A 27,962-nucleotide genomic window follows, 5' to 3' on the forward strand; every position below is an offset into this window, starting at 1 on the left:
TGACTCGCAGCTGGCGAGGGTGCCACATCCAGAGCTTCTCGTAACAGTGCCAATGATTTGTTCATTACTGATATACATACCCTCTTCCTCGTGGAGGACAATATAATGTTCATGGGGTCATTCTTGCCCCGAAGGTTCCACCGAAAAAAAACAAACAGGAAGGTTTGCGAATGAGTCGGGTGGCAGTGCGTTTGCCCAATCCTGGACTCACTGAGTCACTCACTCCGATGGACTCTGAGCTGCTAGGTCGGTTACTAACGTGTTCCTAAGAGAGAAGTTGCATTTTCGACTCTGCGTTTAGATCCATTCGTTGCTCAGGAGCTACCTGAGTCAGTGACATCAACCCTCGATGACTATGCCAGTTGCGCGCGCTTCAACTCTACAGGGAGATTTATAGCGGCTGGAAGGGCTGATGGCTGGGCAACAGTATGGGATATAGACACGCAGGGCGTCTTGAGATCGCTTCCAGGACATTACGACAAAATTACTGCTGTCAGGTGCGCGCCTTATTGGTGAATGTCAATTCCATTAACATTTTTGCGCAGCTGGTCGCGGAATTCGCGCTTTCTTTTGACAGCTTCTCGTGATTGGAATGTTGTCTTATGGGATTTAGAGTACGGAACACGTGTGAGGACGATCCGCTTCGACTCGCCTGTCATCGGGGCCTCTCTGCATCCAAAGAACTGGTATGGCGTCTTCGATAACCCAGAGCGTTCATCCACTGAGGGCGTCAACTTAGCAAGATCCTGTTAGCTGTCTTATCCACTGGCCAATGCTACACCGTTGACACGAGAAATGGTTCGACAGAGAGGGTGGAATTGCAATACTCGCCGAACGAAGCTGAGGATGAAGCGGAACAGCCTACCAGCCGGAAGAAGTACATCAATTTCGCCCTCTCGGTTTGGATGGGTCCCTCATATATCTCGTTATGTAATAGATTCAGCATAACAACGGCTCGTTTCAGTCCAGATGGGATGTTAGTGTTTGTGGGGACCTCTCGTGGCGACTTGCTGGTGTATGACCTAAGAAGCAAACAGGTTTGCTGCTCCATCATTTCTCCACCCTTGGGATTTCCTGAACATATATCGCCTAGCTAGTTCACGAAGAGAAAATATCAAACGCAAATATCAAGCACCTAGAGTTCAGTGCTGCTGGAGGGTCAGTGCCTGAAAATACCCTGATGTACTATCACTATATTGACATGCATCTTTTAGACATCTAGCAATATGTTCCAGTGATCGCGTCGTGAGAATTATGAAGCGAATACATGCGTCAGAAGCTCAGGTGGAGATGGAGACATTTCAAAAACTTCAGGACCGCGTCGGCCGCACGCCCTGGAGTAGCATCTCCTGGAGTGGAAATGGTGACTATGTCATTGCAGGTCCGAATATCACACTTTCGAGAGACGTTAGCACGTATCAATCTCGTCACTCCAGGCGCCGACCACAAAGCTGCACATACAATATACATTTGGGATCGTGTAAGCGGTAACCTAGATAAGATTCTAGAGGGGCCTAAAGAACCCCTCCTTGATGTGCATGTGAGCTAACCCCAATACTCATCGCTGTCATCTAATTTGAACTTCAGAATTTCAGTGCCATCCTTTAAAGTCGACTATATGCTCTGTGAATACATATGGCGGAATTTACATCTGGTCTACCGTGACCACAGAAAAGTGGGGTGCATTCGCAGCTCATTTCGAGGAACTGGACGAAAATGTCGAATATGTTGAGAGGGAAGATGAGTTTGATATAGTGAATTCGGCGCAATGCCGATGCATCCGCTCAGACATCACCAGTCTTACCATTGTGTTCTGTAGGAAGATGAAGAGGTTGTCAAGAAGCGGAAGCAAGACGAAGAGGAGCAGGAGGTGGATATAATGGACGTGTCGCAGGATATTCGTTTGATGGACCAGAACGGTGATGGACATCCAACTCAGCACCGATGGTTCGATGATGACCCTGATGAGGACGATGCAGAAGACTACTTCCCACCCATATTTGTAGAGTCAGAGGAGACTGATGAAATTGCCCGATGACACTATCTGTCCAAATGCGTCATTTGATCTATTGTACATCGCAGGTGGGATACACTAAAAGCAGAGATACAATCCATGAGACCGCCAAGATACCGAGAAAAGAAACCTAAATGAATAATCTAATGTGATGATGCGATGTTGAGAGTGTCCATCAGTTGTTGAATTAATTCGTGAGCATCGATGGCGCCACCACGGACTTGTTGCGTGTGAAATGCGTGTGATAGTTGTAACGCCACGAGGGCGTTCTGGATGCGGGAAGTCAACACATCCAACAAAAATAAGAGGTCCTGATCAGACGGGTCTGACTTCACGTTAGGCATTAAAGGTTCTGGATCGGCAATGAGAAAAACGGGATTCTGAGTGCTGTCGCGCCTAGCCAAGTCCTCGGACGTGGAAGGTGAAAGTGATTTCCTTGCAAGGGGGCGGAACACTCGGGAAGAGGCAAGAGTTTCCAGTCGAACCGCAAGCAGTGTTAGCTCTTTGATCTGATCTACATTGAAATGAACGCGGGACCCTGTGACGGGAAAAGGGGATGAGCTTAGTTCAAGACGACCGACTAACGGTTTCGGGAACACCAATGAAAGAGTTTCTGGTACTTCGAGTCCTTTGAGAGACCGTTCCCCAACTTCGTGAAGATGGACACCGAAGTTCCTCAGTGCCGCTAAATGTTGATCGGTCGCTTCGTCCGCCCGATCTAGCTCTCGAAGAACGTCGGAACTAACCATGATTTGACCTCCTTGGGCCTGTCCCATGATTCGTGCTGAACGGTTTACCATTGGTCCGAAATAATCGACCCGCGAAGTCACCGGATCGTCCGCACAGACCGGCTTCCCCCAATGAACGCCCATCCTCACAGAAAGACCGCGTGCTACCAGCCGTCCTTCGGAATCAAACACCTCGCCTCCTTCCTCAGACTCCAAAATTTCGATCGGCCAGTCACACTTGAGAAGTTCGGTCTGGACTACAAAACACCAAAGCATTGCCGCTGCGACAGAGTGGAAAGAACACATGAACGAATCGCCTTCAGTCTTCACCTCATATCCCCCAATCAATCGCAGCTGCCGACGAAGCAACTCATTATGTAGCTTCATTGCCACAGACATGCCCGCATTTTTCTCCCATAATGAGGTCGAGTTCCGGATATCAGTGAAGACGAGCGCAAGGCTTCCACGAGGAGGGGGCACTTCTTCGTCAAGGAGCGTCAGCAATCGATCCCTCTCTTTGCGGGGTGCGCCACGTCGATACATATACGCGTACGGATCCTCTGCCGCTTGTCGAGACAATGATGAAGGCCCAAAAAGGTCGGCAACGGCAACAACCATAATAACAGTGTTCCCATTGGCTCCGTAACTCATTGCGAAATCGCGGAGAGTTTGCGCTGCTTTCATTGGCTCTACTCTGTGTTGGCGGGCAATATCCACGGCTGTTTGAACGGAGACGTAGTCCCATAACCCTCTATTGCCGATGATGACGAGCTCGTCCTTCTCGGTGAGGCGGTACTCCCGCACATCTGGCCGCGCGTTAACTGCAGGGAGAAGATGGAAAAGCCCAAAGGAGCGGGAAAGGTCCTCTTCGTCGTTGACCATCCCTTTAGGAGAAACCCAACCTTCAGCCGCACGGATCCTCGTTGCTTCGCTTCGCTCGAACGGGTCATGCTTTGTAGAGACCAGATGGGCGGTGCCGTCAGATCTTGACACCACAGCCAGCATGTTGCCAAGATTGGCAACATACATGATTTTGGCAGTTGGCCTGTCTTGGATATAGACCACAACACCAGAAGCACCACTCTTGAGTTCTCGATCCACCGGGCCCGTGGCGCTGATGACGGACGATTTCCGTCCTGTTGCGGCATCCACTCCTTTGTTACCAAGATACTCGTAGAGGCTGCGATTTAGACTAAGGCACGCATTTCGCATAGCTTCCGGGACATCTTCAATCGTTAATGCAGAGCCGCGAAAAGATGAATGCCCCAGAGCATCTGTCAATGCCTTGGAGAAATTCTCATGGAGGAACTTGGCAGCCCGGTTTGTGCCTGCAGTGGGTTGAGCGCGACCAAACATACCGAAGAGAGACTCATCCCTGCGACCTCGAAAATTTCGCAGCGCTAAATCAAACGTCGTAGGACCTTCTGATATGCCAAGGGTGTCAGAAATTCCATACGCCATCCCATTTATCTCGGTATCAGAAGTTCGGACTCGTCGGTCCTGGTTATCATCGGGAACGGAAGGCGCAACTAAAGTCACGTCCATCAATCCGAGTACGCGTAGCTTCGAAAGGTTCGCGAAGTCAAATAATGGAGGCGTTACACCTGCTGATTTACTATCAGCAGTAGTAGGCTGTATCTGAGCTTTAATCTCCAAGCGCTTGTTACCGGATAGATTGAGGTATTTCAATTCAGTATTGAAGTTCCTGGAAGGAATCAATAAACCTGGACAATGCAAGGACGTCCGACGACCTACCAATTCCAGTCATACTGCCAGTTCGCGATGTTATACTTCAATAAGTTGTTCCCAACATCCAGGGTCTCGAGCCCAGAGACGCGCCGCAATTCAGCCGGGAGAGTGTGTAATTTGTTCCCGTTGAGATAAAGGACCTTGACCTTGCTCAACTTTGACATCTCCTCTCCTGGCAGAGTTGTGAGATTGTTGCCGCTGAGATACAACTCCTGCATATGAGTGAATATTTGGGGAGGCAATGATGGGAACTCCGCTATCTGGTTGAACGAGAGATTGAGCACACGTAATTCCCGCATCAAAGTCAATACACGAAAAATATCGAAGCCGTGTGCACCCATGCCAAGATGATTGTCCGCCAATAAAAGGCGCTCGAGTGAGTTGGCCAAAGGCGGTACCGTCCGAGATGTCGCAGACAGCCCTGCGGCAGAGCCTTTTCGCTCTGGTGGATCAAGAGAAATGCTTTCCGATGACGGGAGGCTGCCCACAAGAACGGGGGAAGACATCGACATCGCAGGATCTTGCCACATGTCCAGCAAGTTTGAGCTTGCATTTAGGTCTTTTAGCTGGCCGCACTCCCAGATGCTTTCCGGAAGCATTTTGATGCTGTTATTATGAACGCTCAGAACACGGAGTTTTGAGAGTTTCCCGATCTCAGGAGGCAGGGTATGGAGGTCGTTATTCGTGCAGGAGAGGTATTCAAGATTGCTGAGTGAAGAAATGGTGTCAGGTATGGTGTGAAACTTGTTATAATTTAGGGAAAGGGACACCAGTGAGGGAAACGATGCCAGAACTGCACCGTCGTCATCCCATGTCGATAGCTTCATATGTGACAGATCCAGGGATGTCAGCTTGTAGTGGGTATCTGGCAACGGTGCTCGCAAAGTAAACTTGGTGGCGGGATTGTGAGAGGCTACCAGGGCGTTCATGTTAGGCCCGACAGCGAAATCCAAGACATGGACAGTATTGTGCTCGGCAAGAAGGGATTCCAAGAGAGGAAGGTCCGAAAGAATCGACAAATCGGTAATGAGGTTGCGTCTGCAGTCCAACTCTCGCAGACTGAAAAGACAACGACATTCAGGCGGGAGTGATGTGAATCGATTCCCAACAATTATGAGACGTTGAAGTTGTGTGAGGTTTCCAATCCCAGGCGGGAGAGCGGTAATGGAATTGAAGGAAACGTCTAAGTCGACCAAGGTAGAAATGCTAGACACGACTGGAGGGAGTTGCTCGAACTTATTGTTCGAGATGTTCAAAAACTTGAGACTGCGCATATGAGCAAACGAAGAGGGAAGGGAGGCTAGGCGATTATTCTGGACATGAATCTGACGAAGCCCGGGTATCTCTTCAAGGCCTGCCTGCTCAAGTTCGAGAATCCGATTGCAAGAAATGTCTAGCCATTCGAGCGATTTGATGTGCCTGATGGCTTTCGGCACTTTCTTGATCGCGACGTGAGAGAGTCGAAGCTCGCGAAGCGATGAGCACGCTTGTACAAAGTCAAGCGGAATGTCGATTAGAGGATTTTTAGAGAGGTTCAGGGTAATAATAGATGATGCGTGCTGATGAAGCTTAACAGGCACAGTCTCTAGGCCCCTTTCTGCCAAATCAATGTGTTCAAAGCCAGACGGAAATAATTCGTTGTCGGCCTAATCGCGAACAGACGGGTCTAAATGGTATAGGATGTATCACGCATGATGACCAGCTCACCTCGATTCCCCCTAAACTGGCGCTTCGAAATATGAAACGGAGTAGAAAGCCGAGATTCTCACCACCGAGAGCGTCGATGTCATCGGTTGAACTATAACCTGCTTGCTCCAGCCTTCGTCTCAGAATCATCGCCGGCTCCTCTCGACTCCCTAGCGCCCGCTCTAGAAATTTTTTGAGTATCCTGAAATGCAAATAAATAAAAGGCACAGTCTCACCCCTTCCTTTCTCCCTGAGATAGAGTCGATGAGTGTCCCCTCGGATTCCCAACCGTTTCGTTAGCGCAGTGCGCATATCGGACACGGTAGTTTTGGAGGGGCAGTTCACAACATGATACTGCCCATCCACTCTGTATATTCGAATACTAGTGGTTGTGTGCTTGCGGAGATCAACAGCTCCGGGAGACAGAGGAGGGGGCTCCGGAAGCGATTTTTCACGGCCTCTCTTGAGACTTGGAGGTCGATGCAGAGCTTCTGCACGTGCTGCTCGTAAAGATGCAGCTGTTGGAGATGGTGGTCGGGTGGGCTCGCCAGCCCCCCTGCCATAGTCTTCGTCGTCGGAAGTTCCATCCCGCTCAATAACCCCATCTCGTGGAATAGTCGCCCAGCTTTCTGGGGCTGTCCAACTTTGATTCTGAGGTACTGCGTGGCTATTGTAATCTTTTGCATATGAGTGGGGCTCAAAGGCATGTTGTTGCACGGAAATAGTCATCGGGGACACAGTAGGATCAGACGCTGGTGTAGCGCGACCTTTGCCGTGGCGAGGCGGGGACTGAAAGGGATTCGTAGTCATGAACGTGGCCCGACCTACTCGGGAAGTGGTCCCAGCACCCGACGGGGGAGAGAATTTTGATACGGAAGAGGGTCCAGGTTGATCCCAAGGTGATAATAGGCTAGTGTCGGAAGGTGATAACCCCACTCGAGAAGAGTCGACGATTCCAGACATATCATTGAGGTCAGTATCCAGCTGCAACATGGAGTCCTGCGCTGAGCTGAGTTTATTGCGAGAAGCTTTGCGGAATCGTTTAGAAGAGGCAACCGAGAGAGAGCTGATGGAGGTCGTCGAAGGATGCTGTGAACCGCCCGGGTGTAACATTGACGCCCCGCTGACGCTTCCAGAAAGAGAAAACGAGCTATTGACCCCAAATTGATCCACGCCTTTCATCCTTTCGGTAAGGAATACGAGGGAACGGAATTAGCACAAACTCACTATTGTCACGATGAAAATTCGAGCGGCTAGCTTTCTTCTTCATAAACTTGAGGAATGAATTCTTCCCGTCCTTCTGGGGCGAACTGTCAAGCGAAATAGGAGAATCGTTCTGACTGGCGTCACTGTAACCTCTTGAGCGAAGATTAGATGAACTAGGCTGGCGTAGTTTTGAACTGGAGGAAAATGGGAAGGATCTTTTAGCAGATTGCCGCTGCGACTGTATCATAATTCTTAAGAATCAGCTGCAATCGGTGCTGTACTTTGCATATACTTACCGTTGGGAATGGCTGGAGTTGAGTGTCGAGCCATGGCGCAATAGCTGTCACATCTGATTGTTCCCGGTTGACTCTCGCTATGTTGTCACTGTATCCTAAGGTGGTGACGCTATCCCAGGGAACAGTCGTAGATACCGGCTGTGCCATCGCTGCTGCAATGGTCAGAGAGGCTCGACCGTGCACAGGTCCAGGCTCAGAAAGAAAGCACATGACCTCCTCGATCTAGAATTTGAATACAACATTTGCTTTTTGTTCTTGAGCTGCGTCGATATTGCGCGCTTCACAATGAGTCCATTGTCATCTCTGAGAACGGACGGGGACAAGATTGAAATTATCAATCAGTTATTGTTGCCCCATACAACAGAATGGTTACCCATTGACTCCGTCGCTGACGCTTATGAAGCCATTAAATCCATGAAGGTGCGCAAGTACGCCCGATCCCGAAGCAATCGAGTAGAAATAATTTTTTAAAGATACGGGGGGCACCAGCCATTGCATCTTTGGCATCCTTGTCCATTGCACAAAATTTATCTCGCTCATTGAAGGCCACTCCGCCACCTGACTTCCTCGCTACTCCTAGGGCACTTCAAGCCCATCTCAACTCGCTTCTCGACTTCCTCTTCAAGTCCAGACCGACTGCAGTTAATCTTGGGACGGCTATACGACGTCTTCGCAATAGACTGGGGGTTTTAATTGAAAGTGGCGCTCAGGACGTCCCTGCAATAGTTAATGAACTCATCAAGGAAGCACGTTTGATAGCGGACGAGGATCTCGGCAGGAATAAGGAAATGAGCAAAAATGGGGCGGACTGGCTGCTTCGTGTCCAGAGCGCTAATCTACTGGATAATGGCAGAGTGAATATGTATGCTTTCGTCCAAAATCTCTGATACGTTTTGTGGTTGACGTACTTCTCGTAGACTCACCGTATGCAACACCGGTTCGCTGGGTTAGTCCTGCGCCTCTTTCACGTAGACATGCAATTGCTCTGCTAACCTTGTTGACCTCGCCAGCGACTTCGGTATTTTTGATAGCTTTGCGGGATTAATCCAGGTGTTCACTATGCAATTTTTAGGGATATGGAACAGCCCTGGGCCTCATCACACGTTTGTTCGAAACTGGAAAATTGAATAACGCGTACTACACCCAAACGGCACCATATCACCAAGGATCTCGCCTCACCTCATATGAACTCGTGACCATGGGGGCACCTTCGGTCATGATCTGTGACACGATGGTCGGGTCCTTGTTTCAGCATGTCCCCATACACGCTGTTGCGGTAGGCGCCGACCGAATCGCCAAGAATGGTGACACTGCGAATAAAGTACGCTTCTGCTCTGCGTTCGCAGGACAGAATGATGAACTTGATTGGCCAGATTGGGACATATAATGCTGCCGTCCTGGCCTCCAGGCACAAGATCCCATTCATTGTTGTAGCGCCCGTCAGCACTGTTGACTTGGACATTGAGGACGGTTCAAAGTGCGTCCTCCCCTGCCATTGCAAACGACTAAAAATATCCAACTATTCGCAGAATACCCATCGAACATCGGCCACCCTTGGAAGCCTGCCTTGTTCGTGGCGCCCTTCACCCCGTGGCTCAGGATCAAGCAGTGCCCAATCAGGCGGTTGTCATGCTTACTCCCGCAAACATAGACCTGAAAAAAGGCGTTTATAACCCTAGCTTCGATGTTACACCAGCCGAGCTTATCGCTGCAATCGTCACGGAGAAAGGTGTGGCGACCAAAACTGAAGGATCATCCGCTTTTGATCTATCCACTGTTGTGTGAAAGAACAAAATAAATAAAATATCAATATCTGCTGTATAGAGCGTATGCGTCATGGCCTACAGGGGATCTGAGAATGGCGCGGGTAAATTCCATGAGTGTGAGATTCGGATCGTCATAACTTACGATGCGAAAGTCTGCGCTGAGAATCATCTGTGTTTGTCCCTACCACCGTGGCAGCACTCCTCTGTCTTTCGGCTTCAGCCACCATTGTCTGAACGTCATTGGTCATCTTCTCCATGAATGCAGCTTTCTTCGACTCGCCAACACTTTTTCCACTCTCAGCAATCCGTTTCTCTGTCATCTCCCTTATTTCTGCGACGTCCACGTCAGTTAGTGTGATTATACTTGGCGAACGTCGCAGCATCCTGCACCCAATAACCCTGGTAATACCGGTACTGAGTCGACTGACACGTGACTTACTATAGGAAGCAAATACGAGTGACAGCAGAACCGCAGCTGTTGTCGAACTGCGCGCCCATCTTCCTTCGCACTTGAAGCAAATATGGAGTACGTCTTGAGGGCTGGAGAGATCGCCAAAAACTTTCGCGTGGGGTTGTTTTTTCTTTGGCCTAACGCTCCTTGAGTACTTAATTTCCTGGTGCTTTGACATAGGAGACCCGCTTGAGCACCTTGCGGCCTGCATCTGAATTTTTCAACCATCGCCAGTTATCAAGACCCACTGTGCGTCCGCTTGTGCCATTTCAGAACTACTACTCAAATCCTCAACTAAATGTTGCAGGACTCCAACCAAGCTTTTGAGCGTATAACCTACAATACTCGCTATTTCGCTGGTACGGGCACATCTCACTAAATACCACTGGACATGTCGTGACTCTCCACCCTTCCTCAGGCAATTATTTTCTTGTAGTCGCAATCCTTGCTTTATATGCCGTGTATGTTGTCACTCGGCAGGACTGCCACACCGAGATACAAACACCCGTGCTTACTTATTTTAACCCCCATAGTCTGACAAATAAATGGCTGTTAATTGCCATTGCCTTCATCGTTTGCGGTTTCACGGCCATAAATAGACTAGGTAAGCCTTCCCCTTTCGACCACACCAGATGCCCCCCGATCCCTAATGTCATTTTCCAGCACCTGAGCCACGACAAGTGGGAGACTATATCATCACTCAAAAGGGTCTCTACATTGGTCTCTTCGGCGTTGGTACTGTATTGCTTTGGCTCGCTGCGTAAGTGCTACTAGCCGTCTTTTTTCATCAACAATACATGCTTATACCAAACCATGTAGGCCCATCTCGACGTTCTTCTGGATCATAGGGGCTTCTGTATTCCTAATCCTATTCCACGCATGCCTCATCGAACCAGGCGTCGAGAGTGAGTACGCCGCTGTCCAAGACCAGGTTTGAATCAAGGGCGGTCATTTTTACTTGTTTCACTGTCATCAATCTGGAAGAATAGAAGCCTTCCTTCACTTGTTCCCTAACTTGTTGCGAATGGACTCATTACGTGCCTTTTCCTTAATTCCTCCCCGTTCGATACCACTCTTTCTGTCGCTATATTAAGCCTTATTTGTTCGATCTGTATGTGAACCAGTGTGTTTAGTCCACGTGTATGCGCGAGTAAGTCTTAAGGCGCGCGGCGGTCCCAGAATTAGGAAGAAGGCCTTGAAAAGTCCGAACTTCCATCAGCCGCGGACGCTCGGACCAAACAAATCTAGGCCGGTTTTCCGCCCCTCAGAACCCCGTATATATGCATTTCACTGCGTAGCAACACAGGGTTCCCGCATATTCTGTTCGCGTATGTATGCGTACACGAATATATAAAAGTTGAGAGCTGAGGCGCCACTTTAATAGCGCCCTTTCCTGATGGGAAAACACAATTGACAACATGGATTGTATTCTCATATTGTCCTAACTTACGCACCAATGAATGATACACAATAAATCCACGCTATGCGTGTGCCACGGATACAGAAGCCAAGACAAATGTATGAAGAGAAGGAATAGTGCCCTCTGGAGTGCCGTGAAACATCGCATTGCCAAAAAAAATCACACAGGAAATAGGCATTGATAGATCACTTCGGACCATGTAGTACATAACAAGAACGTTAGCGTTCACTTCGTAAAGCGGTCGTGGTGAAAGGGGAGGGGGAGGGGAGGGGACAGAAGAGGAAAGGATAGATGGACAAATGGGGGTGGCTTTAACGAATCAGAATAACGGGAGCCATTGTCCTGGGGAGAGAAAAATCATTGTTGGTCAGCGCTCACTGTAGTGAAAATCAAGCAAGCAATCAGGAGACACACCGATGATGAGATTAGGAAGGTCAAACATATCCCTCCGTATCGTAAAGCAAAATGCGCAGGGAACCGGTTCCCCTGAAGGCTTAAGCAACACACAATGTGCATGCACAGATTGCGTGCTGTTCTCGAACGCATGAGAGGCAAAATTCTCCCAATATTCGACCACCGATTGGTTCTCAAAAAGCTGATGTCGGAAAAGATTGAGCGTGAGGATCAATGTAAAGAGGAGGGCAATTGATATATAGATCAGATGGGATAAGATGGGATGTGATGGAAAATGGATTGGGAGTAACCCGTCTCCTACATACCTCATAGATGAATTTGTGACCTATCAGCTCTTCCTTGTTCCATCCTGTTAGCATCGAGAATTCCAATCCCACGACACAAATCTCGCCTGTCCTTCTCCAAACAGCCGTCGGAGTTCCACTGAACGATATCAGCTTCTCAAGTTCCTGCGAAGATCAGATCCAGGTTATATGGAAACCATCAGTCACCCTTCAAACATCGTAAAAAGAATTGGTCTTACGAGTAGTGACCGTTGTAAAGCACGTTCAACAAATATCTCGTCCTCATCCGATAATGGCATTTGTAGTGCAATGAGACTCGGTCGGAAGATAGCCAACGCACGAACCACGCGCAGGATGTCGTTTTTCTCAAATCTGGGCGGAGATAAATGGGGAATCGAGGATGATCAGTATGGAAAGCGATTGAATGGGTGAAATTTCGATGAGGCGAATGGAGTTTGGTGCTGCAAAAAAGAAAGTGATAGTACAACCGAAAAGATAAGAGCAGGCGGAAGCTGGAAGCCAGCTCAAGCCGCTGATTTCGTCGGATGTACCAATTCCTTTGGATGGCAAAGACCCGACTCAATATCGTCCATTTCAAGCAATGTCGCAGATGCAAATTTTCTAAGCGCAAAATGGCCCAGAATCTTGCCTTGCGCCCCAGCGACAAAAAACCGTATGGATAGCAATGGAACGATTGTGGAAAGGAAAACCGGTGGTGGAATTATGGTGGGTTAAGCACGCACCGTTCCCTTAGGAAGCGCATAAGGAAATGATAACCCTGAGTGTAATTATGACCGGAAGTAACTGCCGTATAGACCATATCGCCGGGGGACGCCATCTTTGCACTAGCAGGACCTGCACGTTCGCTGCTCCCAGTCGGTGTCGGGCCGCTTGTTTGATACGGGTGCTGATTTGTGCGATCGGTTTGCACATCAGGGGACCCATTTGATTGGGGGGAGAGGGCGGCGCCAGGGAACGTAATAAGTTGGGTGGGTAAACACGAGGTGGTTGTTGTGTCGCATCCGAAGAAGTGGAGGGCTGTGCTACCCCTTGGTGCTGTTGTGGTGGCGGTTGACCCCACGGTGTACCATTGATAGACGGCGGTAGGGATACTTGAGGTGACTGGGAGATGTCATAGGGTTGTGAGTTCGGACTTGGATTCCCGAGGATGGCAGAGAGGATAGAGTATTCGAGATTCGCGGTGTGGGAGCCAAAGGGATACGTTGGATCGAAGGAGAGGTTGTAGAGATCTTGCTCTGGCATCATAGGTGTTGCGCCTTGGATGAAAGAGCAAGTTAGGACATAATCGGACGAAACAGGTGGGAGGAGGCGGCGCTGGCACGCGACGCACCAGTTAAGTCCAACTGATGGTGAGGATGATCCTGATCCATTTCCTCTGTGGATGCTTTCGCAGCCTCCTTGCTTCGTCGCAATACCTCTTATCAGGGAACAGGGTCGATGAGAAAAGTAAATTCACGGTGCATTTGAAGGGTGCTCACCGAGCTCATCATCGTCTAGAAGATATTTAGCCTTTTTGCGATGACCTTCCACACAGGAATCGGCCATTCCACGCTTAATACACCGTTGACATGGCCGTGCTACAGTGAACGATCAGGTTGTGAGCGCCTCCGTACGGGTGAAGATTGAATGATAATGAGACAACAGTGCCATGAACCCACAATCGTCGCAAGTTAGATGGGCCTTTTGGCAATGGGCGCAAGCGCGGGACGCTTTCTTCTTCTTTGGAGGTTTGTTGGTGATGGTCGATGATGATTCTGAGGATAATCGGGATAGGACGGAATAGGGACATCAGTTTGGGACCTCCTTTTGAAAGGAACGAAGGGGATTGCTGTGCATTCAGCAGTGCCCCCGTGGTACGTACGTTGCGGGTCACTGACGGGGACACGATAGTTATGATCTGGGGGCGGGGTTGCGGTCTCTCTCTTTCGTTTTGGGCTCAGAGCAGAGTCTCCCGGCAGCTTTTGAGCCGATTGGGCGATGGACGGCAAGTTGTGTTGGGATGTCATGAAAGGTGGTATTGGTTGTGGGTTGGGTTGGGTTGACTGATAGGCAAGCCTGGTGGCATTCATCGTGCACTGGTCATGAAAACCTGATGTCGGGCGTTAAGTCCTTTTTTTCACCAATGTCGGTAGGAAGATCTGCTGTGTATAATTGGTGCCATGTGCGGAATAACTCTAGCGACAAGCGGGCCCATTTTTAGCCTCTCACCCTCAGTCAATCTACACTTTACACCACGCTCCTCAGCACTAAGCTCATCTCATACTACATCCCAGAAAGCCGCTGCAACCGTCCAAGCACGGTTGATGCGACCTCGACGATGGCGTCAAAAAGCTTGGAATTTGCCCCATCTCGCTTAACCAATTATGGAATAAAGTGATCGGAAATCGAATAAAGGATGGAAGAATGGGTAACTAATAATTTATCACATTCCTAGTCCGGTCAGAGGGGGGTAAATAACACCTGAAGCCATGGTTAATGAGTACCCGACTGGCGAATTCAGCGCGAGCCATGTGACCTACCCACCTATGATAATCAGCCGAAGAAATTTGCTTCCGGTTGTGCCACGTGCGATTAAGGATTCTGTTCGCCCGTAGTCCTCTTTACTAGCCACACCGCACGAGAGTCAATACAACACGGCACTCACGGATTTGCCTTTGTTTTGTCGTGGCACCCTCTCTGTATGGATATTGACAATCCTGGAAGTGACACCTTGGGACTGCCCGTATCAAATTTCAGCGTCAAATTTCCACTGCCATACCGTGTCTTGTTTCTCCTAGGCTTAGGCGGCGCTTGTTGGGCCACTAACTTGCAAATACTGGGTCTTGCAGGAATAGATGCCGCCCAAATCCTCCAAACACGGTCTGACTCGCCTTCAGCGACTGCAGCACCTTTGCCACTTAGTCGATCACCTTCTCCTCAGCATGTATTCATCAACCCATCATATAGCTCTCCACATTCTATATACACATCAATTTATGAGATGATTTCTGTTTATCTTGGTCTTGTTGGTCTAAGCTGGGTTCTCTTTTCACTCGCAACGGGAGGAGATCGGACACGCCTGGACGACTTCAAGATTATCCCCGCTTTTACAACCGTAGTGATACTCTGTGCAGCCATCATGCCTATATCAGCTGTTCACAAGTTGCATTGCTCGGTCCTATACAAGTGAGTTCAGGGTTTCATCACCTTTCACTACCATCAACATCAAATATCAATCCCAACTTGGATCCAATTTCAAGGTCTTTATGGCGATGTTTCTCATCTCCCCCCACACAACCCGTGCACTTCTCGGATGTCATCGTTGCTGATATCCTCACCTCGTTCGCTAAAGTCCTTGGAGACTTGTGGATATTTGGTGTCACGCTTCTGCCAGGTGGCTCGTTGAGATCCCAACCAAAGGCACAAGGTCTCTCGGAGATCGCTATCCCTTTGTTGATGAGGTACTTTAGACTACACCTGTGAAGTTTGACAACTGATATTTGTTAGCTTCCCGTATGTAGTCCGGTTTCGGCAATGCGTCGTCGAGTATATGGGCTCGTCAGGTGACTCGCGCAGACCTCTGTACAACGCTGCCAAGTATGCAACCGCCTTCCCTGTAATACTTTTATCCGCATCGCAACGTCCAATTGTTGACGATGACCAAGGTAATTCCTGGAGAACAGAATACCCTCTGTTTCGCATGTGGTGGGTCATTTGGCTTCTACTTTTACCCTTTGTCAAGCAAGTTGATTGATGACGAAACATGATTTCAAAGGGTAATTGCAGTTCTAGTAAACTCTGTCTATTCTTTCTGGTGGGATGTGACGAACGATTGGGGCCTTTCACTGTTATTGCCTCGTTTTGCTCCACCTCATCTTCAGACTCGCGGATCCAGTCCATTATACCAGGGTCTCGCATCCAGTGAAGCGATTGATTTATCCACCAACTTGCACTCCAGAAAACAATCGTCCTCGATGCGTCGCTCCTTCACCCTTCCCCCCACACACCCAGCACAACACCCGGGAGCCCATTTCGTCCTTCATCTCCTATTGACCTTCAAAATGATGGCGGCTTTACCTCCTCTGCGCCCTCACGACCTCCCCGAGTAACACCAGGCTTACGGCATCCACTACTCTTCCAAGAGCCCGTCATCTATTACCTCGCCATCTTTTTCAACTTCCTCCTTCGATTCACTTGGTCGTTAAAGCTTTCATCTCACCTACACACAGTCGCGGAGTTAGAATCTGGCGTATTCCTAATGGAGGCGCTAGAGCTTATTCGGAGGTGGATGTGGGTGTTTTTGAGAATAGAATGGGAGGCTGTGAAGAAAGGTTATAAGAATGCAAATATGGAAAATGGGTTCATTGTGGACGAGTGTCATCGCGTTGATGCGGCCCACATACTAAGAGTGCGCCCTGAGGAACTGAGCATGTTGCCGTTGGGTGTAAGAGCGGAACGATCGTTTAATAGACAGTAGATTTTCTCGTTTGTCGTTTTTTTTAGCTTATTTTTGTTGGTTGTCTAAGGAGGCGATACCATTGGCACGAGGTGCATTACTGTTGTTAGTGACGGTGATCTGAGTGCACCGGAATAAAAGAGCAAGACTTCCGAGTCGAGATTCTAGATGCCGATTATACTCGTCTGTTCACAAGTTTTTCAAGGGTGGAACCGCTCGCAAGTTGGAACTCATCCGTCCCAGTAGGTACTAACATTCCTCCCTTCTTCGTTAACCTCCCTTGCCTCCGAATAGCTTCCTTCATCCTCACAGCGGTTAGCGTAGAATCCTCATCATCGCTCTCTCCAGCCTTCCTCTTCTTCCCTCTCTGTAATCCACTGTTTCTGGATCCGTGGGCATCGCTTCCACCGATCTTTTTTTTGGGATTCATTGAAGTAGCAAGTGTGACCTGATTAGGGGCGTCACGAAGAGCAAACGCCTTGGCTAGATGTCCCAAATGCAAATTTTTTACATGGAAGATATGCTTTTCGCTCGAAGGGTGAGTTGCGTATGCCCTCATGTGAGATTGATAAGCTCTTCGGGCCCAGTTCGAGTTCTTTTAAAGATAATAATGAAGGAACAAGACCGTGGAATCAGCGCCTCATACTTGATACAATGGATGCATGAACGACGCACCTCTGCGGAAACAAGAACCCATTGTTCTGAAGCGAGTTGGACTTGGGTAGCACGAGCTTCATACTCGCTTCTCTTCCCCCCAAAACCTCGTCGAAGCACCTCCTCAACTGCAATAGCCTCAAGCTTCACCGCCTTCGTTTCATCATCTGACATGCTTTTTTCAATCCAAGGAACCCATTCCGTCTCACTCGGAGTAACGAAGGACCATGCTTCGCCTCCTCTACCAGCTCGTGCTGTGCGTCCTACACGGTGCACGTATTCGTCCGCTCCGTTTTCTGTCGGTAAGTCGTATTGAATGACGGCTCGAACGAGAGGCATATCGAGACCACGAGAAGCGACGGAAGTGCAAAGGAGCACGGCAGATTCTGATGGCACGGAAACGTCTGTCTCTTGTTTTTGAATGGAGTTATTCAAGCGTGCCGAGAAAGCTTTCACCGTGTTGAGACGGGTAGAGAGGGGAAGATTACCATGGAGTCGGAATATGGAGGTGCTCGGTAGTAGTGCACATTTCACGGAGATGGGCATTGAATCGACGGATTCGTGTGGTCTGGAAATTTTCTTGTCCGCATAATCTGATTCATTGTCACTAGACGCTTCTGCCGTCCCCCGCTCATGCTGACCCCACCTAGGAGCCGCCAATGGAAATCAACCGAGTCTGTGCAACTCAAGAAGACGATGATACGGGTGCTGCTTGGAGCGTTGGTTGAAGTATTGCCGATGAGAGCACGGATGAGGGCAATCAATGAGACAAGTCGGAGTTTCAAGGGTATCGTGACGTATTTTTGAGCAAGCTGAGATGGGGGCGTGAACTTGGCGACGGTTTCTGATGACTTCGCATCCGTTGAGGGCTTAATGACAGCATCAGTGCTTGCGGCTTCCAGTTCATCCCCTTTGATCATGACAGGATCAGATAGCGCATGGCCTGCTAGTTGCTGGACATGATCTCTGATGGTCGCAGAACACAAAATTGTTCTTCGCCTCCTGGACCAATCCCAACCCCCAAAATTCTGAGTGTAATCACCCTTGGCAGCTGCTTCCATAGCCAAGTTCCGTCTCCCGTCCAAAGCACGAATGATGCCCTTGACAGTCTCTTCAAACCCTAACTCCATCAATCGATCAGCTTCATCGAGGACGAGCCATTGACACTTCCCAACGTTAAAGGATTCTGTGTTTTGTAGGTGATCCAACAGTCGTCCGGGTGTTCCCACTAGGATGGGAACGCCTTTTCGTAGACGTGCTTTTTCATGAGTCCGAGTGGAGCCCCCAGTGAGAACACCGGAAACGAGCCATCTCGCGAGACGCTTCGGCTCCTCAGGCTGAGTATCCTCTACTTCAGGGCGAAGACGTAACTGGAGAAGCACCTCAAGCACATCAGATATTTGGTTCGCAAGTTCCCTGGTGGGTGCTATGATTATAGCCAGTGTCCCGATCGATCGGTCGATGTAAGAAAGACTACTGAGGGGGAGAAGACTGTGGATGATAGGAAGCAAATACGCAAGAGTTTTTCCTGACCCAGTTTGAGCCTGTATGAAAACATCTCGAGTACTATTATGATTTCCAAGCATATTCGCCAAAGATGCACGTTGTATAGACGTAGGTGCATTGATAGACATCCTCTTCTTGAGGTGAGCAATAATTAATGGATTTAATTCCAGCTCGCTGAATGTAAATTTGTCTTTAAGAGGCGCATTACTTGGCCCCTTGGGAGCAGTGTCGTTTGTAGACTCAGGAACTACGATCTCGGGGTTGTATGTGAAGAGTGACGAGATGAACTGATTAGATCGAGCGGGGCCAGATGATTCAGGTTGGAAGGGGGTATGCTTGGGATTGTCGCCATTAAGGGTATCCAGTCTGGAGCGCTTGGTAGGTCGAACTACCCCATGCCCACTGCTTTTTGTCGCCTGAGGACGAATGATCCGTTCCACTGGTTGAGTAACTCGGTTTCTGGCTGGTTCTCTGGATGGCTCATGGGCCACGACGTGAGTATGCTCCTGCAGCGCATAGTCACGGCAATGAAACTTACCTTTCCGCCTTCCTACTTTTCCTTCTACTCCCAACGGCTGCCCTTGGTCTCGCAGGCTCATCATAAGTTATGTTCAAAATCAGCCCGTCGTCCATCCTGGAGCAGTTTCGGGGAAGTAACGTGACCCGTTTGTTTCCCCGGCGCCACGTCTTATCATCACAAAATGCTGCTCAAGCTTGGTTCTTTGTTCTTGGGTATCTTGCTTTCTTTCGTCTTTCTTTCCGGTGCAGTCGCCGCCGCCGACTCTGCGCCTAAGACGGGCCCAAAAATTACTAGCGTTGTTTATTTCGATATTGAACATGGTGGAAAGTCATTGGGTCGCGGTACGGTTTTTCCTATTTGTTAGTTATGGATGTGTTTTTACCAATGTCACCACTTGTATTAGTCACTATGGGCTTGTTTGGTGGCACTGTCCCAAAAACCGCTGAGAACTTCCGCGCTTTGGTGACCCAGACTAAGAAAGATGGAACGAAGATTGATTACGGTTACAAAGGATCCAAATTTCACCGTGTAATCAAGGACTTCATGTAAGTAGGGTCCTTCTTATGTCCCATCTTCTGTTCACACTTCATTGTAGGATTCAAGGCGGTGACTTCAGTACGTCCACTACCGCTGATGCTAAGGTATTCTCCTGATCATGGGTTAACAGCCCGCGGCGATGGCACTGGTGGCAAATCTATCTATGGTGCCAAGTTCCCGGATGAGAATTTGTACGTCTCGTAATTGTGTGATTCGTGGGGTGTCATGTTAAACCTGCTGCCACAGCAAGTTGAAGCATACCGGACCCGGTCTTCTCTCTATGGCTAACTCAGGAAAGGTGAATTTGCGGTCCAACCGTCGTATTTTTATCTCTTTGACCCCAATTTCGTTTGATAGGATACAAATGGTATACCTTCCGTTTTGATTTATGACAGCATTGTGCTCATTATACCTCCTTCTTAACTGAAAGGCTCTCAATTCGTAAGTCATGAATGCATTACGCCACGCTAGGCTGAATAACATTTCTCTTCCAGTTCATCACTACCGTCAAGACCAGCTGGTTAGATGGCCGTCATGTTGTTTTCGGGAAAGTCCTTAGTGGGATGGAAGTCGTCCACGCAATCGGTGGGTTCGCTATTGCACCTTGATTTGTTCCTATCCTGATGATGTGTGCAGAAAATGCACCGAAAGATGGCCAGGACAGACCCACAGATGAGGCTGTTATCGTGGCTTGTGGCGAGGCACGTTCAGATGTATTGTCCCAGGGACTTATTACTAAAGCATTCTCCACTCAACAGCTTCCTGTTCCTGAGCAAACTGATGAGGACGGCAATAAGGTGCCTCTTCGTGCCGAACTCTAATTCGTGATCAATTGTTGATTACCTTGTATCCCCAAAATTCATAATGTATGCTGTCAACTTTTCTCTAGCCGGTTATCACTAAGCCCGAACCAACGGCGAAGCATGCGACATCTGTCACTGTGTCTGCCCCATCATCCGGGGAGAAAGTCGCCATTCCAGAGGGCCGAAAACTGATTTTCCGTGTTCTCGTCATTGTTGCTCTTCTGTTCCTAGGAGTTGTTTGCTGGAGATTTCACCGTGTCGTTGTGGCAAGGCCAAGGCTATTTGGTTTCAAGAGACCAGGAAGAGGTTTAAGTATACAAAAGCGGATGAGGATGACAGCAGGGTTTAGAGCCCACTACATACAGAAGCCAGCACACTCGACGGTCGCACCCTTCATTCCTCCACTCTCATCCAGCAGATGTCTGCGTACAGTGATAATATTAGTGAATGAAAGATCGATCGTGTCGACTGGGGCTAGAACTGAGCCCATGAGTTCAAATTTGGCCCCGCAAAGCACGAGTACATTAATATATTATGAATGAGGAGAAGCCCTCCATCCTTCGTCTAGTCTATCGAGTAATCCTTGAACCTCGTTTACTGCCCCTTTTCGAGCGGAGCGGACTTCAGACCAGCCACTCTCTGGTGTGATTGCATCGAGTCGTAAGAGACTCTGCAGTAGGAGCTCCCCCAGTACGCGGTGTGTCTGCTTTGGATCGTTGTGGTTGAGGTGCAGTGTAGCGGCAGGAATAGATGGGGAAGGTGAAGAGGGATCTAGTGATACAATGAACGCATCCACTGAGGGCTTGAGTGTTGTTCGAACATTTTCGAGCTCCGACAGTATTGTATTTAAAGTGGACCGTTCAGTGGCGGGTGCGGGCGCCTGTGAAGGTGTCATCCCCGAGCCAAAAACTGAGGGACCTGTTGGAGGATCATTTGTTCCGATGATAGCTATGGTGGAATTGGGCTTTATGCGGTACGTTGAAAGAGACACTGAATCATCCTTCATGACAGCACCTGAGTGGATCATTTTGAAGCGATTTGGCTCCAGACCCGTGTGTTCGGCGATCGCCTCCCGCAGCACCTTCAGCGGCACATCAGGATCGTTAGGGAGCGTCAGATGTAGACTTTTCACCCCCAGATGTTAGTGACCAGCGCGCGACACAAAGATGAAAGCCAGTCGCAATCTCACCGCTCTTTCCCCCATTTGCACGTTATACTCATGTGTTTCTTACGTGACCAAAATCGACTAGTGAAGCTAGTCGAGGAGAGTGAGAACTTCACCAGGGCGAGAAGGACGACGCCAACCGCGAGCGCAAAGCCCCCTATTGAATCAAGATAAGCTTAACGATCACCTTCACAACCCTGTTAGCCTCGTGCCCACCAGTCAAATACAGGATGACAATGAAAACGTGCCCGGAACGGACAAAAGGCAATTCTGGAGACACCGTAAGAAAGTCAATCGTCGGAGTTCGCCGCAACAGCCTAGAGACTCTGACGAACGGGCAATCAGCAGCGTTCTTCTCAACAATGAGTGACACCGACTCCGACCCAGGCTCTCCCCCAGAGTTCTCGATGAAGGATGTCACCAGTCCAAAAGTTCTATCTCCCTCATCCCTCTCAGACTCAGCAACCAACTCCCCACGTCCAACGCTAGTGCCGCCTTCGCTGGCGAGTTCCATACTGACCCTGCTTCTCGGACTCCATTCGCGGCCAGATTAGCCGGTAACAGGCCGTTAGGCCGAGGCAGCAATATCGGCTCGTCTCTAAGGACGCCTATTGCCTCTGCTGCAACACCAATCCCACCAAGCCTGCAGGCGAAACTGGTATGTTATCGTGTGACCGCCTCATGCATCTCCTCGACGATCTAATGATCCGATCCAATACCAAGAATGCTTCTCGTGCTCCCCGTGCATCGGCTGCAGGTACACCCGCGATCGGAATCGGCGCCGCCGGAATTGAAGGCGCTATGAATGGTTTTAGTCAAATGAGCATCAGCGCCATTAAATCCCCACACCGCGTTCCTCCCGGAATGTCCTCTTCAGGAAGAAGGTCCAGACCAGGACTGAATCTCGGGACCATAGTTGGTGCTGGTCCTGGCGGAGGGGGTGCTGGGGTGCTGGTTTAGGAGCAGGGAGGCCGAGCAATTGGGTCCCAGCCAACCAGCGACCACAATCGAGTGCAACCCCTTTTTCCAACTTCCGCCCCATTGTGTACTATACTATCTTTCTAACTTGTGATAGATTGACGTTTTCACTAGCGATCCGTCTGGGGCTCTTAATTTTGGTGGGAAGGCTGTGTTGCATTCCAGTGGTGTGAACTTCTCAAATGGCAAGTCTTTCTCTATCAATATGACGGAATTCGAATTACGAGGAGCTCGGACGAGGCAATTACGGTGCTGTGAAGAAGGTTCTCCATATCCCCACAAACGTCACGATGGCTATGAAGGTAACCTTTTTTGGTCCCCAGGGTCTGATCACCTCTCGATTTTGTTAAATGACATATTTGACAGGAGATACGGCTTGAACTCGACGAATCAAAACTCAATGCTATTCTCATGGAGCTGGACATCCTACATAGGGCAGTAGCTCCAGAGATAGTCGAGTTTTATGGAGCCTTCTTCATTGAGTCGTGCGTTTACTACTGCATGGAATACATGGATGCAGGGAGCTTGGAGCAGCTCCATCATGGGGGAATTCCGGAACTGGTAATTGCTCGCATAACGCAGTCGATGGTAAGAGGCTTGAAGTTTTTAAAGGATGAACTACAAGTCATGCACCGAGGTTAGGCATCAATCCTTCCTGGTTTTATTGGGAAGCTGATGATGCTCTAAAGATGTAAAACCCACTAATGTTCTAGTAAACAAGAAAGGGGAAGTCAAGCTTTGTGACTTCGGGGTTTCGGGTCAGCTTGAGAAGAGTCTCGCAAAGACAAACATTGGTTGCCAAAGCTACATGGCGGTATGTTGTCTTAGTGCTATACCCCACAAGTCAGATGCCTGAATTTACCTTGAAGCCTGAGCGGATACACGGGGAATCCCAAAACAATTTAGGGACATATACCGTCGCGTCGGATGTATGGTCTCTTGGCCTGTCCGTTGTCGAGTTGGCCATGGGGCAATACCCATATCCACCGGAAACCTATTCGAACGTTTTTGCACAGCTCACTGCTATTGTCCACGGTGACCCCCCTGAGCTTCCTGAGCAATTTTCTGAGATGGCCCAGAATTTTGTATCCAGATGGTGAGCGTGAACCTATTAAATGGACATGTCTCACTATTCCTCAGTCTAATGAAGGAACCTACGAAGCGAGCGACTTACGCGGAGCTTCTTGTGAGTCTATGCATTATGTTTCAAGTTGCGGTCGGGTCAACGGAGTTATACAGGAAGATCCTTTCCTCACGGACGATCGAACGAGAGAACTGGATATGGTCGCTTGGGTAACGAAAGCCATCGCTGACCGTGACGCTAGACGAGAAGCTGCCCGCGCTGCACAAAATTCGTCATTGCCAAACCCCAGTGCTCCACCCGACCCGGCCGCCTAATCCTTTCCATTCCTTCTCATACCCCTAAAGCATCTATTGCATAATGCATCATTCACACGCACCAGTCATTTGACCAAGAAGGCATTTCCATGTCCATGACTTTTTGGCCCCCATAACGACCTCCCACAATATCTGACAGTCGGACGAATTTACGCTTGAAACAAACATGACTCCAGAACCGCACATCCTACGTGCTCTTAGCAGCAATCCAGTAAATGGTTGACCCCCCACGAAATCGTATCATCCTCGTCCAATTCGTGCTCTAGTTTTGTATTTTGTAGACCAGAAGTCCTTTCCGTTTTCCCTTTGCACTCTATGTTCACTGTTACTCAGTGTGCCTGCCAATCCGTCTGGGCCATAGCCATTCCGATACCCTCCATATGTAAACCTTCCTCTATCGGGCTTTTCATTTCAAGTTTGGGGCGTTATCTACGCATGTCATCAATTTCTTTTTTCATTCACACCAGTTGTCACTTGATGAGTGAGTTTTCCAATCATGACTTGTGCGCCTGCCTGCTATGCATAAATCTCAACTGACAATGGCTAATTTCGGTTGGCCACCGCCACAATTTTGTTTCTCCATCCCTTCGTGTCGAGTCTGTCTTTTTTTTTTGACCTGTTGTCCCCAGTTACTTAGTCGCAGTCGTCACAGCCGCAACCGCAGTAGTTTGTGCGTGCTGCGGTCGGCCCGTGCACCTTGTAATCACTGAACTTCTCCAATGTATACCTGCTTTAAGACACGATGATGCGTCAAAGAGGCACCGTGAGTGAGTCTAGGTGCTTAGATTTGAGTATAAGGATTGACGGATCCGAAATCCAGAACCCAGATGAGCGAGTTAACGATTTTCAATTCGATAAACAATAACGGTGCGAAATAAAATTATTAATACAAGACGGAACGGTTGGTGCGGGGTGCGGGACGGCGGATTGTGCAGAGTGGGTATCCAATGTCAAAACGTGAAGTTGGAATGTAGGAGCAGAGTGTAATATCGCGGCCAAGGATGGGCTGCAAGACGGAACTCAGGGGAAAAAGGCACACCACTGAGCATCCTCCTGATAAACAGGAGACAAAGGTGGTGTCATGTTTGTGGAAGACTCTGGGAGAGGGGCATTGAGGTCCAACGTTATGACCCCCATTTCCGAACAAGGATTGGATGAGGTTCGGGATATTTGTACGACTCCTCTAAATGTTTCCTTATCCTATCGGACCAATCAATGATCTGCCAAAGCCAAGATCACTCTGTGCGTGGGAGTAAGAAACAAGACAAAAGGACAAAGAACATACCGCTTCTCGGTCTTTATCATTCAATTCCCTAACTTGAATTAAACTATCTTCACTTTTCTTTCTCCTCTCCGGTTCTGTTTCCCTTGGTCTTCCTCTGTATCCAGATGTACCGAAAGCCCTAGAAGAAGATTCATTCTTCTCTTGTCGTTCTTTTCTCCTCTTTGTTTTTGCGTTGGCGGCCGCAGCAGCAGCTCTGATGCCTCCGATAGGAACAGGGATAAGTTTCACATTGAGCTTGGGTTTACGACGAAAAGCCCTGGTATATCCATCTTCGTCTTCATCATCTTCGTCATCTTCATCCTCGTCGTCGTAGCCTAGACTTGAACGTGAAGGAGAGTTGTAACCGTTATGATGGTGGTGGTAATGATGGCGTTGGAGGTGTTGGGAATGGGAGGGTTGTTGAGTGATCGAGTTCCGTCGGGTAGGGGGAGGGGCGATTCGATCATGGTATGAGTAATTCCCGGTTTCGTAATAGAACGTATCGCTGTGGCAAACAGAGGAAGAACGGGAGGAGCAAGAACCAGGGGTGTTATGTTTATAGGCTGGTTGTTTGTCAAACAGGAAGGGCTGATTATCTGTGATGTTAAGCATTTGACTTCCGCGAAAAGAAAACACAAAAGATAAGATAGGAGATCAATGAGAATGTGGAGTGAAAACTCACTTCTCTGCATCCTGGACGATACTCCGTAGAGCCTCCATCTCGGTCTTTACAACGGGGTCGACCTCGATGTACCTGAAACGTCCGGACGAACGGAGCAACGTTCATTATTTATTCATCAAGCATTCGGGGGGAAAGACATACGTTGGCTGGGGCTGATGAAGCAACCACGTTGAGTCATCTGGACCGACAACCTAATCCCAAAATTATCGTCAGCAAAAGAAGCGAACCATCATTTTTTTTTTCATCCAAACATACAGGATCGTCGTTGATCTCGTCATCCGCCTCCGCCTCCATCCGGGACTGGGGCTCATGTTCAGATCTCTTGGGACGAACCAGACAGGATGAAAAGAGGGAGAATAAAATGGAAGCCATAGATGGGAACCCCATTTCACAGCGCGCCCATGTACCGAGCAGCCCTTCACAAGGTCGATTTTGTAGTCAGGAACAGCCAATAACAAATGTCCAATAATCCCACGGACAAAGCCGAAAAGTGCCGCATCTGGTGTTTGCTACAAATCACGTTTCCCACAGCTTCGATAGCCTCATAGACAGACAGCAGTGCTCAACATGGCACGCAAGATACAGACGCAACTCAAGTAATGTATATCATATTACAAGGCGAATACACAGAAAGAAAAAAAAAATAAACAATTCAAACACGAGAGAATCGGCGAAGGAGAAGACGACCTTCGATGTGAACAATGAGTACGCCGACGAGGTAGCACGAGTGAAAATGCTCACCAAGCAGTGTGCTCAAGCCCCGAAACCGTACAAAGTCTTGCCTGACCGTTTCAAAGCATAGACAACATCGAGGGCAGTAACAGTCTAGACAGATTGCAATCGTAAACGAGCAAGCTTAGGCAATAAAGGGGCACAGATACTCACCTTGCGCTTGGCGTGTTCAGTGTAAGTAACAGAGTCACGGATAACGTCTAAGAAAGGAGTCAGTGCCCAAGTCCCAAGGAGGCTGGGCCATGTCATCACTCACTCTCAAGGAAGATCTTCAGAACGCCACGAGTCTCTTCGTAGATGAGCCCACTGATACGCTTCACACCACCACGACGGGCAAGACGGCGGATCGCAGGCTTTGTAATACCCTGAATGTTATCACGGAGGATCTTGCGATGACGCTTGGCACCACCCTTCCCGAGACCCTTGCCACCTTTTCATCGTTAACAACGGTCAGTACCTGCACTTGGAAGCATCCTGAAACGAAGCAAAGCGCATACCCTTTCCGCGTCCGGACATTGTTGCTGAGTGTTCTTGGATGTGGCGAAAGCGAGAAGATTACTAGTGTGGAAACGCAAAAGCGAAAAGACAGAGAAGAATGTCTTCGGTTGGAGGGAAGTTATGGGACTGGAAGTGACTCTGTTTTATATAAGCCCCTTTGCGACGGAGTTTGGCTCCGTAAATTCCTTCATTATCCCCGCCAAAATAAACAATCTTTATGAGCACGTGCTGTCAAAACAAATGCAATGGCACGTCAAAACAAATCTTCCCGTCGTTTATGGCCGGAAGAGGTGATTCTTCGAGCTAAGAGCGACCCCAAAATGTACAAGAAGGCATCTCAGACAGATTCATCATTTTTATAAAATATTTATTGCGAGGAAAAGCCCCCTTTCTGAACAGGAGCCTCTTAGTAGCCGCCGAGCGCTTAAAGTGGGAGATCCTCACAGCTCATCAAGGCAGTTCACGCATTGTGAAACGAAGATTCGACCCTAATTCCATCTAGTGATCTATCCCTATCATTTCAGGGTGCATGATACACTTCAAAGCAGTGGCCACTCCTGATTGTTACCCGAGGTTAGCGGCTGGAAAACGAGCCACACGAAAACCAGCCTCGGCCCGCCCACTTCGCCACTTCACACACTGACGATAAATATGCTTCTTTGCCTGTACTCTACGCATTTTGTGGCAGCCCCCCTCGTATTGCGGTAGATGATGAGTTCCGCTTCGTCCGTTGTTTCCAGGAACCACCAACCAAC

At 48.9% G+C, this 27,962-nt stretch overlaps 12 protein-coding genes across 12 annotated transcripts; 6 read left to right on the top strand and 6 right to left on the bottom strand.

Moving 5' to 3' along the window:
- Positions 1-170: 170 nt before the first annotated feature.
- On the top strand, positions 171-2,038 carry EI90DRAFT_3015745 (WD40-repeat-containing domain protein; the record flags this gene model as incomplete). Its single annotated transcript, XM_039056922.1, has 10 exons — positions 171-246; positions 302-497; positions 546-686; positions 740-877; positions 938-1,037; positions 1,094-1,158; positions 1,215-1,381; positions 1,437-1,540; positions 1,596-1,754; positions 1,820-2,038. 10 exons carry the CDS (start codon positions 171-173, stop codon positions 2,036-2,038), a joined length of 1,365 nt encoding a protein of 454 aa, XP_038916991.1.
- Positions 2,039-2,157: 119 nt separating this feature from the next.
- Positions 2,158-6,906, bottom strand: EI90DRAFT_2918120 (uncharacterized protein; the record flags this gene model as incomplete). Its single annotated transcript, XM_039054636.1, has 4 exons — positions 2,158-4,447; positions 4,498-6,137; positions 6,199-6,359; positions 6,414-6,906. 4 exons carry the CDS (start codon positions 6,904-6,906, stop codon positions 2,158-2,160), a joined length of 4,584 nt encoding a protein of 1,527 aa, XP_038916992.1.
- Positions 6,907-7,920: 1,014 nt separating this feature from the next.
- Positions 7,921-9,497, top strand: EI90DRAFT_3280576 (Methylthioribose-1-phosphate isomerase). The gene is made up of 7 exons (XM_039066771.1): positions 7,921-8,099; positions 8,153-8,541; positions 8,597-8,625; positions 8,690-8,697; positions 8,752-9,000; positions 9,053-9,156; positions 9,209-9,497. The coding sequence occupies exons 1-7, from the start codon at positions 7,965-7,967 to the stop codon at positions 9,462-9,464; spliced, it is 1,170 nt and encodes a 389-aa protein (XP_038916993.1). The 5' UTR covers positions 7,921-7,964; the 3' UTR covers positions 9,465-9,497.
- Positions 9,498-9,709: 212 nt separating this feature from the next.
- EI90DRAFT_3054071 (prenylated rab acceptor PRA1) lies at positions 9,710-11,004 on the top strand. The gene is made up of 7 exons (XM_039060061.1): positions 9,710-10,011; positions 10,077-10,145; positions 10,204-10,255; positions 10,315-10,357; positions 10,430-10,500; positions 10,560-10,656; positions 10,716-11,004. Exons 1-7 carry the CDS (start codon positions 9,967-9,969, stop codon positions 10,831-10,833), a joined length of 495 nt encoding a protein of 164 aa, XP_038916994.1. The 5' UTR covers positions 9,710-9,966; the 3' UTR covers positions 10,834-11,004.
- A 317-nt stretch (positions 11,005-11,321) lies between these two features.
- On the bottom strand, positions 11,322-14,197 carry EI90DRAFT_3288905 (uncharacterized protein). The gene is made up of 10 exons (XM_039067133.1): positions 13,897-14,197; positions 13,694-13,789; positions 13,514-13,612; positions 13,366-13,452; positions 13,103-13,291; positions 12,758-13,070; positions 12,254-12,386; positions 12,036-12,179; positions 11,731-11,911; positions 11,322-11,658 (listed from the first exon to the last, which is right to left on the bottom strand). Exons 1-10 carry the CDS (start codon positions 14,102-14,104, stop codon positions 11,636-11,638), a joined length of 1,473 nt encoding a protein of 490 aa, XP_038916995.1. The 5' UTR covers positions 14,105-14,197; the 3' UTR covers positions 11,322-11,635.
- Positions 14,198-14,600: 403 nt separating this feature from the next.
- Positions 14,601-16,491, top strand: EI90DRAFT_2971497 (EXS family-domain-containing protein; the record flags this gene model as incomplete). The annotated part of the gene is made up of 5 exons (XM_039055727.1): positions 14,601-15,200; positions 15,275-15,475; positions 15,522-15,719; positions 15,790-15,981; positions 16,026-16,491. The coding sequence occupies exons 1-5, from the start codon at positions 14,716-14,718 to the stop codon at positions 16,489-16,491; spliced, it is 1,542 nt and encodes a 513-aa protein (XP_038916996.1). The 5' UTR covers positions 14,601-14,715.
- A 154-nt stretch (positions 16,492-16,645) lies between these two features.
- Positions 16,646-19,263, bottom strand: EI90DRAFT_3122440 (P-loop containing nucleoside triphosphate hydrolase protein; the record flags this gene model as incomplete). The annotated part of the gene is made up of 4 exons (XM_039063508.1): positions 16,646-17,065; positions 17,146-17,717; positions 17,771-19,101; positions 19,169-19,263. The coding sequence occupies 4 exons, from the start codon at positions 19,261-19,263 to the stop codon at positions 16,646-16,648; spliced, it is 2,418 nt and encodes an 805-aa protein (XP_038916997.1).
- A 15-nt stretch (positions 19,264-19,278) lies between these two features.
- On the top strand, positions 19,279-20,793 carry EI90DRAFT_690188 (cyclophilin-like domain-containing protein). Its single transcript, XM_039067957.1, has 11 exons — positions 19,279-19,491; positions 19,554-19,695; positions 19,746-19,765; positions 19,818-19,878; positions 19,934-19,985; positions 20,045-20,054; positions 20,118-20,128; positions 20,182-20,272; positions 20,324-20,388; positions 20,446-20,553; positions 20,610-20,793. Exons 1-10 carry the CDS (start codon positions 19,332-19,334, stop codon positions 20,506-20,508), a joined length of 675 nt encoding a protein of 224 aa, XP_038916998.1. The 5' UTR covers positions 19,279-19,331; the 3' UTR covers positions 20,509-20,553; positions 20,610-20,793.
- Positions 20,794-21,022: 229 nt separating this feature from the next.
- EI90DRAFT_2918235 (uncharacterized protein) lies at positions 21,023-21,711 on the bottom strand (the record flags this gene model as incomplete). The annotated part of the gene is made up of 2 exons (XM_039054644.1): positions 21,023-21,614; positions 21,680-21,711. The coding sequence occupies 2 exons, from the start codon at positions 21,709-21,711 to the stop codon at positions 21,023-21,025; spliced, it is 624 nt and encodes a 207-aa protein (XP_038916999.1).
- A 625-nt stretch (positions 21,712-22,336) lies between these two features.
- On the top strand, positions 22,337-24,031 carry EI90DRAFT_3122443 (kinase-like domain-containing protein; the record flags this gene model as incomplete). The annotated part of the gene is made up of 8 exons (XM_039063509.1): positions 22,337-22,603; positions 22,731-22,802; positions 22,861-22,935; positions 23,000-23,270; positions 23,323-23,447; positions 23,503-23,729; positions 23,774-23,819; positions 23,873-24,031. The coding sequence occupies 8 exons, from the start codon at positions 22,337-22,339 to the stop codon at positions 24,029-24,031; spliced, it is 1,242 nt and encodes a 413-aa protein (XP_038917000.1).
- An 830-nt stretch (positions 24,032-24,861) lies between these two features.
- Positions 24,862-26,404, bottom strand: EI90DRAFT_3054085 (uncharacterized protein). Its single transcript, XM_039060062.1, has 5 exons — positions 26,233-26,404; positions 26,119-26,168; positions 25,978-26,049; positions 25,317-25,911; positions 24,862-25,251 (listed from the first exon to the last, which is right to left on the bottom strand). The coding sequence occupies exons 1-5, from the start codon at positions 26,362-26,364 to the stop codon at positions 25,156-25,158; spliced, it is 945 nt and encodes a 314-aa protein (XP_038917001.1). The 5' UTR covers positions 26,365-26,404; the 3' UTR covers positions 24,862-25,155.
- Positions 26,405-26,730: 326 nt separating this feature from the next.
- Positions 26,731-27,143, bottom strand: EI90DRAFT_2918205 (histone-fold-containing protein; the record flags this gene model as incomplete). The annotated part of the gene is made up of 3 exons (XM_039054642.1): positions 26,731-26,802; positions 26,863-26,909; positions 26,966-27,143. Coding segments are annotated over 3 exons (297 nt in total), but the record flags the coding sequence as incomplete, so codon positions are not given.
- Between the last annotated feature and the right edge of the window lie 819 nt (positions 27,144-27,962).

This window comes from Cantharellus anzutake (assembly GCF_015039405.1).
Source record: "Cantharellus anzutake strain C23 chromosome Unknown EI90scaffold_19, whole genome shotgun sequence".
NCBI lineage: Eukaryota > Fungi > Basidiomycota > Agaricomycetes > Cantharellales > Hydnaceae > Cantharellus > Cantharellus anzutake.

Coding starts and splice junctions, on each gene's coding strand:
- EI90DRAFT_690188 (XM_039067957.1), top strand. CDS start 19,332: ATGCTGCTCAAGCTTGGTTCTTTGTTCTTGGGTATCTTGCTTTCTTTC. Junction 19,766..19,817: donor GATTCAAGGCGGTGACTTCA/GTACGTCCACTA, acceptor ATGGGTTAACAG/CCCGCGGCGATGGCACTGGT. Junction 20,273..20,323: donor GGAAGTCGTCCACGCAATCG/GTGGGTTCGCTA, acceptor TGATGTGTGCAG/AAAATGCACCGAAAGATGGC.
- EI90DRAFT_3288905 (XM_039067133.1), bottom strand. CDS start 14,104: ATGAATGCCACCAGGCTTGCCTATCAGTCAACCCAACCCAACCCACAA. Junction 13,790..13,896: donor CCCCGTCAGTGACCCGCAAC/GTACGTACCACG, acceptor GATTATCCTCAG/AATCATCATCGACCATCACC. Junction 13,292..13,365: donor CCATCAGTTGGACTTAACTG/GTGCGTCGCGTG, acceptor CTTTCATCCAAG/GCGCAACACCTATGATGCCA.
- EI90DRAFT_3054085 (XM_039060062.1), bottom strand. CDS start 26,364: ATGGGGTTCCCATCTATGGCTTCCATTTTATTCTCCCTCTTTTCATCC. Junction 26,050..26,118: donor CTTCATCAGCCCCAGCCAAC/GTATGTCTTTCC, acceptor CGGACGTTTCAG/GTACATCGAGGTCGACCCCG. Junction 25,252..25,316: donor ATGATAAAGACCGAGAAGCG/GTATGTTCTTTG, acceptor TGGCTTTGGCAG/ATCATTGATTGGTCCGATAG.
- EI90DRAFT_3280576 (XM_039066771.1), top strand. CDS start 7,965: ATGAGTCCATTGTCATCTCTGAGAACGGACGGGGACAAGATTGAAATT. Junction 8,100..8,152: donor AAGCCATTAAATCCATGAAG/GTGCGCAAGTAC, acceptor AATTTTTTAAAG/ATACGGGGGGCACCAGCCAT. Junction 8,542..8,596: donor GATAATGGCAGAGTGAATAT/GTATGCTTTCGT, acceptor TACTTCTCGTAG/ACTCACCGTATGCAACACCG.
- EI90DRAFT_3054071 (XM_039060061.1), top strand. CDS start 9,967: ATGGAGTACGTCTTGAGGGCTGGAGAGATCGCCAAAAACTTTCGC. Junction 10,146..10,203: donor GCCAGTTATCAAGACCCACT/GTGCGTCCGCTT, acceptor TAAATGTTGCAG/GACTCCAACCAAGCTTTTGA. Junction 10,256..10,314: donor CAATACTCGCTATTTCGCTG/GTACGGGCACAT, acceptor ACCCTTCCTCAG/GCAATTATTTTCTTGTAGTC.